Below are 14,797 nucleotides of genomic sequence, written 5' to 3'. Positions count from 1 at the left end.
CCTAAAGCCCCATCATAACACTACCAGACGCACAGGTCACATGACTGTATGAGCCTAAAGCCCCATCACAACACAGACGCACAGGTCACATGGCAGTATGAGCCTAAAGCCCCATCATAACACTACCAGACGCACAGGTCACATGGCAGTATGAGCCTAAAGCCCCATCACAACACAGACGCACAGGTCACATGGCAGTATGAGCCTAAAGCCCCATCACAACACAGACGCACAGGTCACATGGCAGTATGAGCCTAAAGCCCCATCACAACACAGACGCACAGGTCACATGGCAGTATGAGCCTAAAGCCCCATCACAACACAGACGCACAGGTCACATGGCAGTATGAGCCTAAAGCCCCATCACAACACAGACGCACAGGTCACATGGCTGTAAAGCCCTCGGGTGATGACTGTGGTGATCATTATCAGCCGATGTGTCCCTGATGGTCTCTGTCTCATCAGGAGTGCTAATGAGCCGTGGTGCAGAGTCGGAACCGAGAGAGGCGTTTCCCTTCTTAACCCCGGCCGTGAGTCACATGATTGTGCGCATATGTAAGGAGAGTCACATGACTGTGCACATATGTAAGGAGAGTCACATAACTGTGCACATATGTAAGGAGAGTCACATGACTGTGCGCATATGTAAAGGGAGTTACCCCGACTGTGTCACTATAGTTTCTCTGGATAAGGGATTCCCTAGAGAACACATGTGGGAGGGTGGGGTGTGGACAGGGATTAAGATCAGCTAGTTTAGGAGAGGAGGGACTAGACTAGAGTAACTGGAGCCCTATGTCACTGAGGGCTGGGCCCCTATGTCACTGAGGCCTGGGCCCCTATGTCACTGAGGCCTGGGTAAGGACAGAATGGGGACTCAGACTCACGCGGCTGGATGGCACGCCACAGACACCGTAGCTGCTCGGCTCTCTTGCTTTTGGCCTACTGGTTAGGGCTTCGGGCTTGGAACTGAAGGGTTGCCGGATTGATCCCTGACCAGTAGGAAAAATGTGGGCGGGGGGAAGTGGTTGAGCACTACTCTCCCATGCCCACATCCACGGGTGAAGTGCCCTTGAGCAAGGCAGCTAACCCCTCACTGCTCCCCAAGCGCCGCTGTAGCAAGGCAGTTCACTGCTCCAGGTTAGTGTGTGCTTCACCTCACTGTGTGTTCACTGTGTGCTCTGTGTGTTGTCTAATTCACGGATGGGATAAATGCAGAGACCAAATTCCTTGTATACACAAGTGTACTTGGCCTATAGACCTGATTTAAATTTTCATTTACAAATAAAGGAGACACTGGAGCATTGCAAAGAGGCCATCTGCCCAACACCAACACATGTGTGCGCTCACACACACACACACACATACACACACACATACACATACACACACCTTGCTTAAAACACAGTTTGTTTTTCCTCTGAACACACTGACCCCTGACCTTTGACCTCTGACCTCTATATCTCCATCCCTCTGCAGGTGGTGCGGGCGGCAGAAGAGTCCGCCTCCACCCTGGCCAGCTCCATCCACCCAGAGCAGTGCATCAAGGTGCTGTGCCCCATCGTGCAGACGGCCGACTACCCCATCAACCTGGCCGCCATCAAGATGCAGACCAAAGTCATCGAGCGCATCGCCAAGGATTCGCTCATCACACTGCTGCCCGACATCATCCCAGGCCTGCTGCAGGTGTGTGTGTGTGTGTGTGTGTGTGTGTCTGTGTCTGTGTCAAGCAGGCTTGTGCAAAATTCCAGAATTGAATTGAAACTGGCTCTTAAATTCCAATTCAATTCTTGAATTTCACTTGCATTTCAATTGAGGTAGCAAACAGAAAGCAGAATTTCAATTCGAATTGTGCACAACCCTGGTGTCAAGTACTGTATGGGAGTCTTCAGATACTCTGTCACTTCTGATCATGTGTGTATATATGTGTACTGTATAATCAAGGCCGGTAAGTCTGTAGTACCCACCCATACACCCATAAGCTGACACCTGGAGGTGAATCAACAAGCAGACCGAAAAAAGAAAAAGAAATGTTTTTTTTAAATTATTATTTATTTATTTATTTATTTTTTAAATAAAAAAATAAAATAAAACCTAAAGAGCGGGTCAGAGGTGTGGTGTGTCCTGGGCCCCAGGCCAGCAGCGGGGAGGCGGGCTGGCTGGTCTGCCCAGGTGAGCTGGACTTCAGTCTTAGTCATATTAGGATAGTGGGAAAGGGACGTTCTGCCTTATTTGTACCAGGAAATGTTTGAGTTCTCTGACCCCTGCTCTCTCAACAGACACACGTACACACACACACACACAAACACAAACTATGCAGACACAGAGACATAAACAGTTAAAACAGTTAACAGAGCTGAGCTCCCTACCGGGGGAGTGGTCGAAGGGGTGTGTGTGTGCGTGCGTGTGTGTGTGTGTTGTGTCCATTTTTTCCATCTAATTTGCTTGTCTGTATAAGTTTGCTTGATGCGTATGTATGTATATATGTAAATTTGAATGTTTTCACAGATAGTTGTATGCAGCTGCGTGTGAGTGGATGTGTTTCTAAAAAGATGCATTTTCTATACATTTCATGAGCATTATTTTATGTGTCTTTTGTATGTTTCATGTATCATTTTCACTTGCACAGAGTTGTGCATGCGCTTGAGTGTGTGTGCATGTATGCAAGATGCATCCCTATAATGCATCTCAATGTTTTGGAGATGTTCCCCCTTTTTATGTATCCTTTGCGTGTGTGTGTGTGTGTGTGTGTGTGTGTGTGTGTGTCTCCAGGGCTACGACAACACAGAGAGTAGCGTCCGCAAAGCCAGTGTGTTCTGCTTGGTGGCCATCTACTCTGTCATCGGAGAAGATCTCAAGCCTCACCTGGCCCAGCTCACAGGGAGCAAGGTAGGCACACACACAGACACACACACACACACACACACACACACAGACACACAGATACACACACAGACACAGATACACATACACATACACGCACACTTGAAGACTCCTCAGCCTCTGTGACCTTTCCCCCACATCACAAATGATAGATAGATAGATAGATAGATAGATAGATAGATAGATAGATAGATATTTTATTGATCCCCAGGGGAAATTCAAGGTAGCATACAGACAATACACACACATTCACTAACAGCAGAAAAAGTAATTAAAAGTATATAATATAAAAAACACAACTAAGCAATAAGGACAATAGAAGATAAAGAATATACTAAATACACTAAAATACAAATTATACTAACTAACACTTAACCTAAATCAATTCTAAAAACAGTATCCACATAGTGGGTGATTAATCAATCAAGAGGCGCTTGCAATGACTGAGGCAGGGACTGAGCCTGTGATTCTCTGTGCATAGTAAGGTAAGGTAAGGTGCTCTGTGTGAATGAGTGTCATGGTGATAGTGCAAATGAGTATTCTTGCACTGTTGCACTGTTGGACTTAAAGTCTATATATCTATATATAACTATATTAAGAAAAGGTGTAAGTGTGGCCACAGTTCGGCTGTGGCATGGAGGGAGGGGTTATGCATATGTGCTAATATAGCACGCAAACAGTGAGGCAGAAAGACAGTGGTAAAAAGTGGCGGTATCCAAACATGGAGGGGGTGAAGAGGCAGACAGACTATGCAGTGAAGTCTGTCTCTCCTCTTCCCTTAAGTGAAGCATTGAACAGTTCAATGGCCCTGGGGACAAATGACTTCCTCAGTCTGTCTGTTGTGCGAGGCAGTGAGCGAAGTCTCCAGCTGATCAGGCTCTTCTGCTTAACAATAGTGCTGTGGAGTGGGTGAGACTCATTGTCTAAGATGTTGATCAGTTTGTTCAGGGTCCCTTTGTCAGATATTGAAGTGATGCGTCTCGTAATCGTGTGTTTGTTTCTGTGAATCGATCGATCGACGCCGCTGCTGCAGCTACGTGTGTGTGTGTGTGTGTGTGTGTTTTATGGGTGGCTCCTCCGCTGCGCTGGTCGTGACTGGTCTGCAGAGATGCTGGATCAGTGCCACCTTGGCTTCACCTGTCCCACTTCCACTGGACACTCTGGACGCTCACCGCTTGCATAAGGCACTAGAGGCCTGGATCTGAGCCAGTGTGTGTTTCTTGACCCCTTGTGCATATTGCCATCAATCTCACTCACTCACTCACAAACACCCCCCTCCCCTAGCTCTCTTTTACACACACACATACACACACACTCACCCTCTCTCCCTCTGTGCCTCTCTCTCTCTCTCTCTCTCTCTGTCTAGCCAGCTCTCTTTCACACAGACACACACACACACACTCTTACTAATTTCTTTCTCTCTCTGCCTCTAGCCCCTCCCTTATCGTCTCAAACTCATCACACACACACAAACATACGCACACACACTCATACACTCGCATACACACACACACACACACACACACACACACAGAGAGCATCTACCTTGTGAATTTGAGGGGGGGGTAGTTATGATAGTCAGTGTGCCAACTGGCTTGAGCCTGCTGCTTGGAGACCTTGACTCTGTTGAGAAATCGCAGTCACAGAGCCGTAGAGCCGAAGCGAAGGAGGGAGAGAGTGGGGAGGAGCTGGGGGAGTGAGTGAGCAGCCAGCCAATCACAGCAGCACAAAGACACGTATGCTTACTAAGGCCTTTGTGAACCCAGTGGCTCATTGTAGAAGCACATGACCTGTTTTTGTTTGGAAACAACTGACGAGGATACACGTGATCTTTAATAAGCAGTATAAAAGATAGGAATAATATACGGCAAATAATGTACATTAGTAAATACAGATATTTTCTTAATATTTAAAGTATGGTATAATATTTAATAAGTTGTTTTGGAATGTAGCCTACAGTGGACAGTGCTTCGATTTGGCCAGCTTCCCTCGCGGTCCGCGCGCGGGATCACGCGCTATCACGCAACTTTAATTTGTATTTTTCCAGTGACGCTGCAACGACGCTGCAACAACCCAAACAACCGGCAGATGTCTCAAGTGAGCAGGGTGTCTCGTAAAAAGAAATGGAGCCTGGAAAACCATACACAGACTTCACTACAGACTTTAGCAGACTGGTTTAGAAATAATTTAATAGCCAGAAATATGCCTGCCCTGCCCTAATAAAGAAATATTTGGTTAACAGCGAGTGAATCCCGTTTGCAGCCGTAGAAGAAACGCAGGACAAATTAAACATTCTGGTTTTCTCCGAGTGCAACGATGATAGACAGACATCATTTGGACAAAATATAGAGCATATTGACCTCCGTTGCTCAGCCAAATGCGTCCTGTTATCACAGAGTTACAGGCGATAAACGATTTTTGATGGTCACAAGTTTACTTCATTAGGAACTGTTCGTTATTTATTTAAGGGACTACCGGAGGAGTTTTGGGAGCATTAGTCAAAAAAGACGTGACCCTCCCTCGACAGCAAGAACATTTTCTATGACCCTCCAAAGTGATTATGAAAAAACGCATGACCCTCCCCTTCAATTTATTGATGCCTTCTGTAGGCTACTGGGTCAATTTGGGAGCTTGCATGCTACCACTCCTTTCTTAAAATGCCTTGAAAAGGCTGTCGTTTGCACAATTTAATAAATAATCACAGGGACCGAAACGTAGCCTACCTGTCAACTTTTTCCAGGTTATCACATACTGTATTTTAACTTTTTTCCCCGTCTTAGGAGGAGCTGCAGGGCCGTCGCAAGGGGGTGAGAGGCCCTGTGCGAACTTGACAGGTGCGAGGCCCTTTTCACCCTTTTCTTGCATGAAATCATGCGATAGCCTGTTGACGGTGCATTTTAATAGTAGGCCTAGGCTAAAGGCTACACCATCTTGTCTTTAAGAGGGGAAATTGTATAGCCTATAACATTAGCTGAGTCACATATTTGGCCATAAGCCGTTTATCATAGGCTATCACGAAACCAAACTACAAAGGCGAACACTTTTAACAGGGGGAATTAATTAGGCATGAATCATGCTGAACGCTATTTGTCAATGAGTTGAAACACACATGACATTCAAACTATTGATACATTGTGCACTATGGACACTGGTCTGTAGGCTACCATTGGACAAATAAATGACATTGACTCGCCATATCCTGACTCAGAAAAAAAAACATCTTCTTGCTTTTTTGCCGCAAACTCAGCAATGAAATCATAGGCCAGCTTGCAGGTAGCCTACGTCTTTCAGCCATAAGGCTACTTTGAGAACATTTCCTAATTCACCCGACACTAATATTCAAAATGTTGAAAACTATTTCGGCATAGCCTATAAGCAGTTTAATTAAATGTAATGTTAGTTGTAAACAAACGGGCTACTTGGTGAGGCTTGGCCTCACAGATGCGCTCGTGCCTTAGATGGCAAGAAAAATCTTCACGATATAGGCCTATTAACTGACCGCCCGATTCACGTTGGCAACAAATCACACCTTCCCACTTCTGTGACAGCTTAAAAGAAGTCGAGAGGACTCACAAACCGGTTTTGTGGCATTTCGCCATGTTTTGAAATCCTATGCGGCTACAGGAGCTTCCAATCGTGAGGAAGCAATTTTGCAGTGCAGGCATAACTAACATGCAATAACGCCACTAACAACAACCAAAACTCATGCTACTCATTGTCAATATGTAAATTAAATGTAACATTATTGTGAATCAAATTAAAATGTTCTCTTTTGCAAACGCAGGCATAGGCATAGTAACAGATTAATTTAATAATGTTACAAAGATACATCAATCCGTATGTTTCATTAGGCTACTAGGCTATTTGTTTTGCCTTACTCTTGATTCATTTAGGCTAGGCCTTTTTATTCAGTTATTCATCATCTTCCGTCCTTGTGTAGCGCACGCATTCTCAGACCTGTCACCTGCCGCTCATTAAGGGAGGTGTTTGGAATCATTCCCGCGTTACAATCATTAGCCAATCAAGGTGGTCACTTCAGTCAAGCTCGTGCATGAGTAATAACGTCATCCATAGCAACGAAGACTCACTCACTCTTGCGCTCCGCTCCAGAATCTGTTCAGGAGTTGTCATTTTTCCTTACTAAGAGTAGGTCTGAAAGGCTTTGTGAATAACTTAATAAGAGAAACTCCTAGCTAAAATATGTTATTGCTATTTAGGAGTAGCCTACTCCTAGTGGTAAGATAAAAGGCTTTGTGAATATGGCCCCTGGTGTCTAACCCAATGCATAGCCCATTTACACAAAATAATGGTCGAATATTAGGCTACTGATGATCATTGTTATTTAAGAACATGCAGTGCGCGTAGGGCACCAAAAACATCTTGCTCGTAAAAAATCATCATACCGCACATTGTGGCGGGTCTGTTATTTAACCTACTTACTGTAGGCTGCGCAAACCACAGGCCTTTATTTTGGGCAAGCCTGCATTCGAGGCAGGCATTCTGTTGAAGATTTTTATATAAAGCCTGCGCTAACAGTAAATCTCCTGCCCCCGATACCACAGCTGTGGATAGTGTGGAATGTTCAAGTAATAACACAATCCAATGTGTGTCTCAATTGTCCCCCGCTGACCACCTCACACATTTCTCTAGATTTTGCAACGACCTTACATGACACAATGCCATAAAATGCCAGTTTTTAGGACACAGAATAATGTTTGTAATGATACCAGTTAGGCCTATGTTTAACAATAACATAAGTGTAATGAGCTATTCATTGTCGAAGGTGCATGTTGAAATTCTTACTTTGGAAAACAAACATTTGCCGATATCAATGGATAGGGGATAGGTCTACTTGTTTATTTTTTACGTAGCCTACAATGGCCAGTTCAGACAAAGCCGAAATTACTCATTTTGAAACATTTGTATGGTTATATTGCTTGAATTAAATCTCAGAGAGTAGGCTACCGCACCCCACAGTGATGGGCCTAGCGGTCTTACGCGTTCAGTGTGGGGAATAAACAAGCTGAGAATTTAGCGGTGTCACGTCTGCCTGTCACAGACGTGGGGAGCTCTTTGAAGCTTGGGATAATGTGGTACAGTTACTACAGTAACAGTATTTTATTTTACTTCTTATGGAATATTTTTTTTCACTTTTATAAAGGCTTTATTTGAATGCTGTTGGAACAAATAGTAGTTGATTATAAAGGCAACTTTCTGTTGCAATATTCTGTGTGTTCTGGACTGCAGGTAACTTGTTAAGCCAGTGGTTCTCAAACTTTTTCTTTTTTTTATTTACCACTTTGATCAAGGGGGCATTGACTGATGATAGTGGAGATAACGTGTTATCCCGAGGCCTTTGCAAGTCAGCATCTCCGACGGTAGTCTACCCTATTAAAAAGTTTTCGATGTCCCAAACGGAGAGCCATACTTTATTGTTTTAACAATCTCTATGCTACTCACCAAAATGTAGGCATGGGAACATGATGAAGTATCCAACTGTCGTGTGTTAAATTATTGTGATTATGAGCCAGTGGTTTTCAAACATTATGCATGACTCGGACATCTAACAAAATGCAACAGGCTCATATCGTCCTCGCATTCGCAAAATGAGGACATACAGACTGCTCAGATAACAGTTGTACCTCTAGTTTTGCAGTTTTAGTCAAGTTATAAGCCGGTTTTAGTCAAGTTATAGGCCTGTTTACCTTTAAAGGTTCTGCATTCTGCATTTTGCAATGAGCAGTGCTTTCCCTTTTGAATTGGAAATGCTCTGTGTCATTGTGTGTGTGTGTGTCTGTGTGTGTCTGTGTGTGTGTGTGTGTGTTTCTATGAATTGTTAATCCGGCCCTGCCCCCAACAACTCACCTTTCCACCTCTCCACCTCTGGCCTATTGTCCAGGAGGAGGAGGGGCCTGAGGCCTGGACAAAGTCACCAACAGAGTCATAGCACTGAAGGGAGAGGCAACTGGCATGTGATCTCCCCACGGGCCAATGGATGTACAAGTTTTCTCCTGTGCCTCCGACATTTAATCCAGTGTTTTGTCAAATTGCTATTCGTTTTAACGAATTTTTATGATAGTATGAAGTACTTTTTGTATAGGCTACTATCTTAATTGGTTTATACTCAATACTTGACCAATGGCTATTGCATCTTTGTATTACAAGTGAGAATGTGGCAGGTGATCTACTGTAGCCTATAGGCTTCATAAAATAAAATAAACAGGGGGGAGTTTCCCGTACAACCACGGAGGTTAGCTTTTTACTAACGTGGTACGAAGCATCGTTCAACTAACCAACATGTAAGTTACGACTGTTTCCCAAAACTGTCGTACTTACATAGTACTTGTAAGTTTGGACCATGATAGTTTCCAAACTTTAGTAGTCTGGACTAAGGTGGTTAATGATGTTTAGTAGCACGTGACTGGCACACCTGCACATACAGTAACAGAGACTTAATGATAGACTACCTTAGTTTAATCCGTGAAATCTGTTTTTCACAGGGTCATCAAGTTAATTCATTGGTTCATATAGACTGACCTTGTAAATTAACCACTGCTTTGAATTAATGTTTAACACGTGTCATTTAAATGTGCTCGTGAAACAGTTGTGTACTCTATTGTTATTTATCCCCTATTCACCCACGCCCTCAATTCTATGGCGCAGTGCGTTAAGGCCGACTGATGACAGCCGCCGTTACGCAGCAGTTATCAGTCCCCTGTACAAGAGTTCGTATCTGGGTTAAGCGTAGTTAGCTTAGCTTTTGGGAAACGCACCCCTGATGTCTGATGTGTGATCAGTGGAATATGGGGAGGGAAGTGGCAGTGTTTTTTTGTGTGTCTGCAGAAGTCAGCCAAATATGAATGTCATTCTGCGGCATAAAGCAGATGTATTTGTTTATTGTACAGAAAAATAAAAATGACATGTCAAGCAGTCAATTGACTACATTGCAGTCAAGAAGTAGGGCAAATTAATTTACGAAACCAAAACGTGGGTCATAGTTGTCTAAGCCTCTATTGCGTAGCCTGTTAATAACGTCGCCAGATAGTATTAAATCACCAACAACATTGTTTTCTGCAGAAGCCTACCCAAGGCTACAGATTAATTCTGAACAGTTATTTCTCTACTGGCTCAATTATCACACAAGACACTGTTTTGATTTGCGTAGTTACGTTACTCCCAACACTGACAATAATGTAGACAGCAAATTAAGATATTTTTTCGTTTTGTGGAGCAGCACTGGTAGGCTATCAAAAGCAGATTTCGATTATCGTTACCACCGTGTAGTCAAGCCTTAAGCCATACCCAAGTAGCCTAAATCGAGGTAATGTTTAATTATGCATGATTTATTTTGTTATTGAATTCGTAGGTTGGGATTCCTCTCGGCAACAATTATGTTTAATGGTAGCGTCCTGCTTTTTCAGAAGGGACGGCAGGCAGGCTGACAGAGCGATGTACAGTGGCAGAGCGACGCACAGTGGCTGAAAGTGGTACTAAAGCTTCACGCAGCTTCACGCCGCGTAATGCGCGACTGAAGTGACCATTTGAAAGCAACGCCCACTGTAGGTTAACATTGTTAAGATGTAGGTGTGCCTTGGCATTCTGTAGGTTTGCATCGATGCCATGCTTTACGCTTTCCTGGTTGTTGAGCTGTAGGTTTGCATTGTTGTGCTATAGGTACGATTTGTGTTGTAGGTTTGCATTGTTAGCAAAGCACATATATCATTTGTATGTTTTTATGTATACAAGTTTGTATGTATGTTTGTGTGTGTATCCTATTGTATGTTTGTATGAATGTACACATGTGTATGTATGCACTCTTTATTATTGAAGAGTTCAAGCACCTCTGTAGTGGTTCAGGTCATAGTCACCATTTCAGTTTCTAGGCAAAGCCTTGAACAGGAGCCAGGGTTTCCAAAGTCCTGCATTCACAGTCATATGACAGCTGGTAGTCAAGGTTATTCACCCACCCACTGTCTCTCTCTCTCTCTCTCTCTCTCTCTCTCTCTCTCTCTCTCTCTCTCTCTCTCTCTGTCTCTGTCTCACTTACTCTCTCACACACACGCACACACACGCACAGACACACACACACGCGCACACACACACACACACACACACACACACACACACTGACTCCCAACTGCAGGACAGCTCCACAACCCTGATTTGCATCTGACAGACCCAAAAGCAAACAGTATTGTGAGCTCTGAGCTCTTGAGTGCCACACACACACACACACACACACACACACATACACACACACACACACACCTTGAGTATCTTGGAGACAATGGGTTGTGTGTGCGTGCCTGATTTAATTAAGCATGAAGCGTCCTCCACTCACTGCTAATTCTCAGAGGCAATCAGCTGCCCTGTAAAAACAAAAGTGACTCTGGCATCTGTTGATGTGACCTCATCCTAATCTTTGTGCTTTGCTGTGTGTGTGTGTGTGTGTGTGTTCTCTCACAGATGAAGCTGCTGAATTTGTACATCAAGAGGGCCCAGACCACCAACAGCAACAGCAGCAGCTCGTCGGATGTGTCGTCGCACAGCTAGCCACCACAGGACAGGGCTGCCACACGGGCACAACGCTAGCACGGACTCTCCCGCCGGCCAGCCAGCCCACCCGCTGCACCCTGCTGCCTTCTCATCCAACCACACGCGTTTTATTTTCAGTTTTTTTGTGTGGGGTGGGGGTGGTAATAGTGCCCCCCTCTGCCTTTCCCCAGAGTCTCCTCTTCTCTTCTCTTCTCCTCTCTCCTTTCCTCTATCCTTCTCTTTTCCGCTCCTCTCTTCTTTTCTTCTCTTCTCTTTTCCTCTCCTCCTCTCTCCTTTCCTCTATCCTCTTCTCTTTTCCTCTTCTCTTCTCTTCTCTCCTCTCTTTTCTTCTCTTCTTATCTTCTCTCTGCTCCATTCATTTTTGCTGTTACACATTTGGCATCCTCCACCAATCCGCTCAGAGAGACCTCCCTGTTATACCATGAGCTCCATCGTGCTCTCTCTCTCTCTCTCTCTCTCTCTCTCTCTCTCTCTCTCTCTCTCTCTCTCTCTCTCTCTCTCTCTCTCTCTGTTGTTCAGCATCCCTCATTCATTTGTGTGGAGGGTATATTCTGAATGTATAGGGAGATTCTGATGTTTGGGTAGAAGCTCTTCCACCAGTTGGAATTTATTGTCAACAGGTGAAGTTGAGCTTTGTCCGTTTCCCTGTCCCAGCAGGGCATAGTGCTACTGTAAAATGATTGGTCGAGAGGGGAAATAGTGTTACTGTAAAATGATTGGTCGAGGGGAAACCTGGTCGTTTGATCTTAACAAGGCAGAAAGAAAGCCTTTGAAAGCGTCCTTCACTCTGTCACAGGCTGTGGATGTGGTCTAGTTAGGTTTCGGACCAGTAAACCGGGGGCGGGAGGGAGTTCACTTAAGTGCTGTTTCTCACAAGACAACCCTAGTTTTAAGTAGGAGGTGTTCTCCATTTAAGTTCTCCATTTTTTCCAAGAGAAACTTTAAAACATTAAGTGGGATTTGTGGAAAGTAGGTGATCATTTGGCTGGGCCAGTGATTTCTAGTATTTTGATCAGATAAGGCAATGGGACAAGCTCAAAGAAAACTTTTGAGTACCAAGACTACCAAAAATTGTTCAAAGTAGTAATATTTGTGTTTAGAATTGTTACATTTATTTAAGAAGGTAATATTAATTTAAGCAACCTTAGGTTATTTGAGCCCACGATTTATGTTGCAAAAATCTTGTTTAAAAAAAAAACGATTCTTATAAATATTATTTTCCATTTTATTGTCGCTCATTATGAAGGCTAGCTGGCAGATATTAGTTTGGGGTTTTAGGACTTATTAGATCCTGATTGTAAATTAATCAGATTGACTTTCATCATTTTATGTATGAATGAATGATTAATTGATTGGAAGGCCTATGTGTGACTGTTGCCACAATAGAGCAAGCAAGGACAGAACTACTGGAGAATGTAGACTTTTTTTTTGTTTTTGCAAAAACCTGTGAAAAAATAAAAGCGGAGTCTTCTTGGCCTTCCCTAAAGGACAATTTGACTAAATAAATTGAAAAGACAATCTGTGATGTGGAAAAAAGCATTTTCTGTAACTGAAGATGATTCCAGCCCATTCTTAAAAGTGCCAGCTCAAGTCCAGCTCATCCACACACTACACTGCAATCAGCAATCGGGCAAATGCTCAGGCCTGTCACAATAGGATGGAGAAGCAACAACAACAACAACAACAACAACAACAATAATAAATAACAACATGGACATGAGCAGTGAGGAGACGGAATCATAGTAAGACGGAGCCCTCAAAGTGACTCTTGGCCTTTTAACTGCTTTCTCTGAGTCATGGACACAACCCCACCCACCCCCACCCCACCCCACACACACACACCTGTAAATAAATTGAATGTCGCAGGTCGGGTGGCACAGGTGAAAAGCTGGTGTCAGGTAGAGGGGCCTTCAACAATCATTTCTGTCGTAGTGCTGTTTGATTTCTCTCCCCCTAGCGCTGCTCATCTCTCCCCCTCCTACCATCTCTCTCTCTCTCCCTCCCTCTCTCTTTCTCTCCCTCCCTCTCTCTTTCTCTCTCTCTCTCCCTCTCTCTCTCTCAAATGTGAAATCCAGTTGCCTCGGCTCCAAGTGAGAAGGACCATTGAAGACACTGTAACCCTTTGTTGCTCTTGACATCCAACTCCACTTTGCCAAAAAAAGCCCCCCTCCACACACAGACAACCAATGCTCCTCTGATACACAGCCCCCCTCGTGTTTTGTACATAACTCACTGCTGACCCCCTCCTTTGAGAGCGATGATGCAACAACAACAACAACATCAAACCCACTGAAACAGAACCAAGGACGCCAACATCAAATCGTCATGAACTTTTAAAAGAAAAACAAATAACAACAACACAAGTTGGATGTCTCAGTCCTTTTGCACGTTAGCAGATAGCCCGCATGTTTTGGGCCCAAGTGACTCTGGCGTGCTGCCGCCATTGGCCTTGCCCAGGCTGCTGGAGCTTTCTCGTCTCCTCAGCTATGACCAGCCTGGCCAGCCTGTACATACAGTATTATTGTTATGACTTATTATTATTATTATTATTGTTATTATTCATTATTGTTTTGGGGAAAGAGGTGGAGTGATTTTATTGTAGTGTTACGCTAATAGAGGCCCAGTAAGATGACCAAAACAAGCATCCATTTCTGCCTGGACCAACTCTGGACGGAACCCATCTGATATCCCATGATGCCCTACTGCAAAGTGCCCTCTCGGTCATGTTAGTGCTGTGAACAGCAGCATGTGGCTATAAGAGGGCACTTGGTGTGTGCGTGTGCCTTTTTGGTAGAACCTGGCATAGTACATAATACATACTGTTCCCTTTGTTTGTGTGGTTTGTTCATTTGTATCTTCCTTTTTGGTTTGTGATGTGAAGGTAACAGCAGAATGTGGCAGTCAGAAATATTTCAGTTTGTTCCATAGGTCCATTTTTATATTTGATATCCAACCTGTTCTCTCTGAAGTAAGGGAAAGCCAACAGCCCCTTATGCAGTGGTGGCTCTTTGATTTTTACATTCTGCAGCTTTATGAGGTTTAGGTTTGCCTTTGTTTGCAGAAATGTTTTCCCCCTTAGCAGTATGTTCACTTTGCATGTAGACCTATACATTTTTGTGTTTGTGTGAGTGGAATTTGTTTTGTCATTCATATCTGTATTTAAAAAAAAATAACGTTATTTTCTTTTTTTTTCTGTTTATCACATCCACTGTACAGATTTGGGGGAATGGTTGAAATCCACCTGTGATAGATTTGCAACAATATACATTTGTTTGCTCTAGAAATAAACAAGGATCAAAGTTTATCTGAGGCTTTTTTTGTTATTCACAGCACTTGTAGTAGCCTACTGATGGGCATTGAG

The 14,797-nt window shown here is 43.9% G+C and overlaps 1 protein-coding gene across 35 annotated transcripts in view; it reads left to right on the top strand.

The window, feature by feature from the left end:
* The window catches only part of clasp1a (cytoplasmic linker associated protein 1a), a 127,215-nt gene extending 112,475 nt beyond the window's left edge, over positions 1-14,740 (top strand). For all 35 annotated transcript variants that reach the window (XM_042069736.1, XM_042069701.1, XM_042069746.1 and 32 more), the window contains 3 exons: positions 1,477-1,683; positions 2,770-2,886; positions 11,347-14,740. In XM_042069736.1, coding sequence (XP_041925670.1) covers positions 1,477-1,683; positions 2,770-2,886; positions 11,347-11,433 — 411 coding nt within the window. In that variant the 3' untranslated portion in view covers positions 11,434-14,740. The remainder of the gene's footprint in view (positions 1-1,476; positions 1,684-2,769; positions 2,887-11,346) is intronic.
* The last annotated feature ends 57 nt before the right edge of the window (positions 14,741-14,797 follow it).

Source organism: Alosa sapidissima, chromosome 2 (assembly GCF_018492685.1).
Source record: "Alosa sapidissima isolate fAloSap1 chromosome 2, fAloSap1.pri, whole genome shotgun sequence".
NCBI lineage: Eukaryota > Metazoa > Chordata > Actinopteri > Clupeiformes > Clupeidae > Alosa > Alosa sapidissima.
The sequence above is the reverse complement of the archived record's forward strand: the minus strand, read 5'-3'. Positions and strand labels throughout refer to the sequence as shown.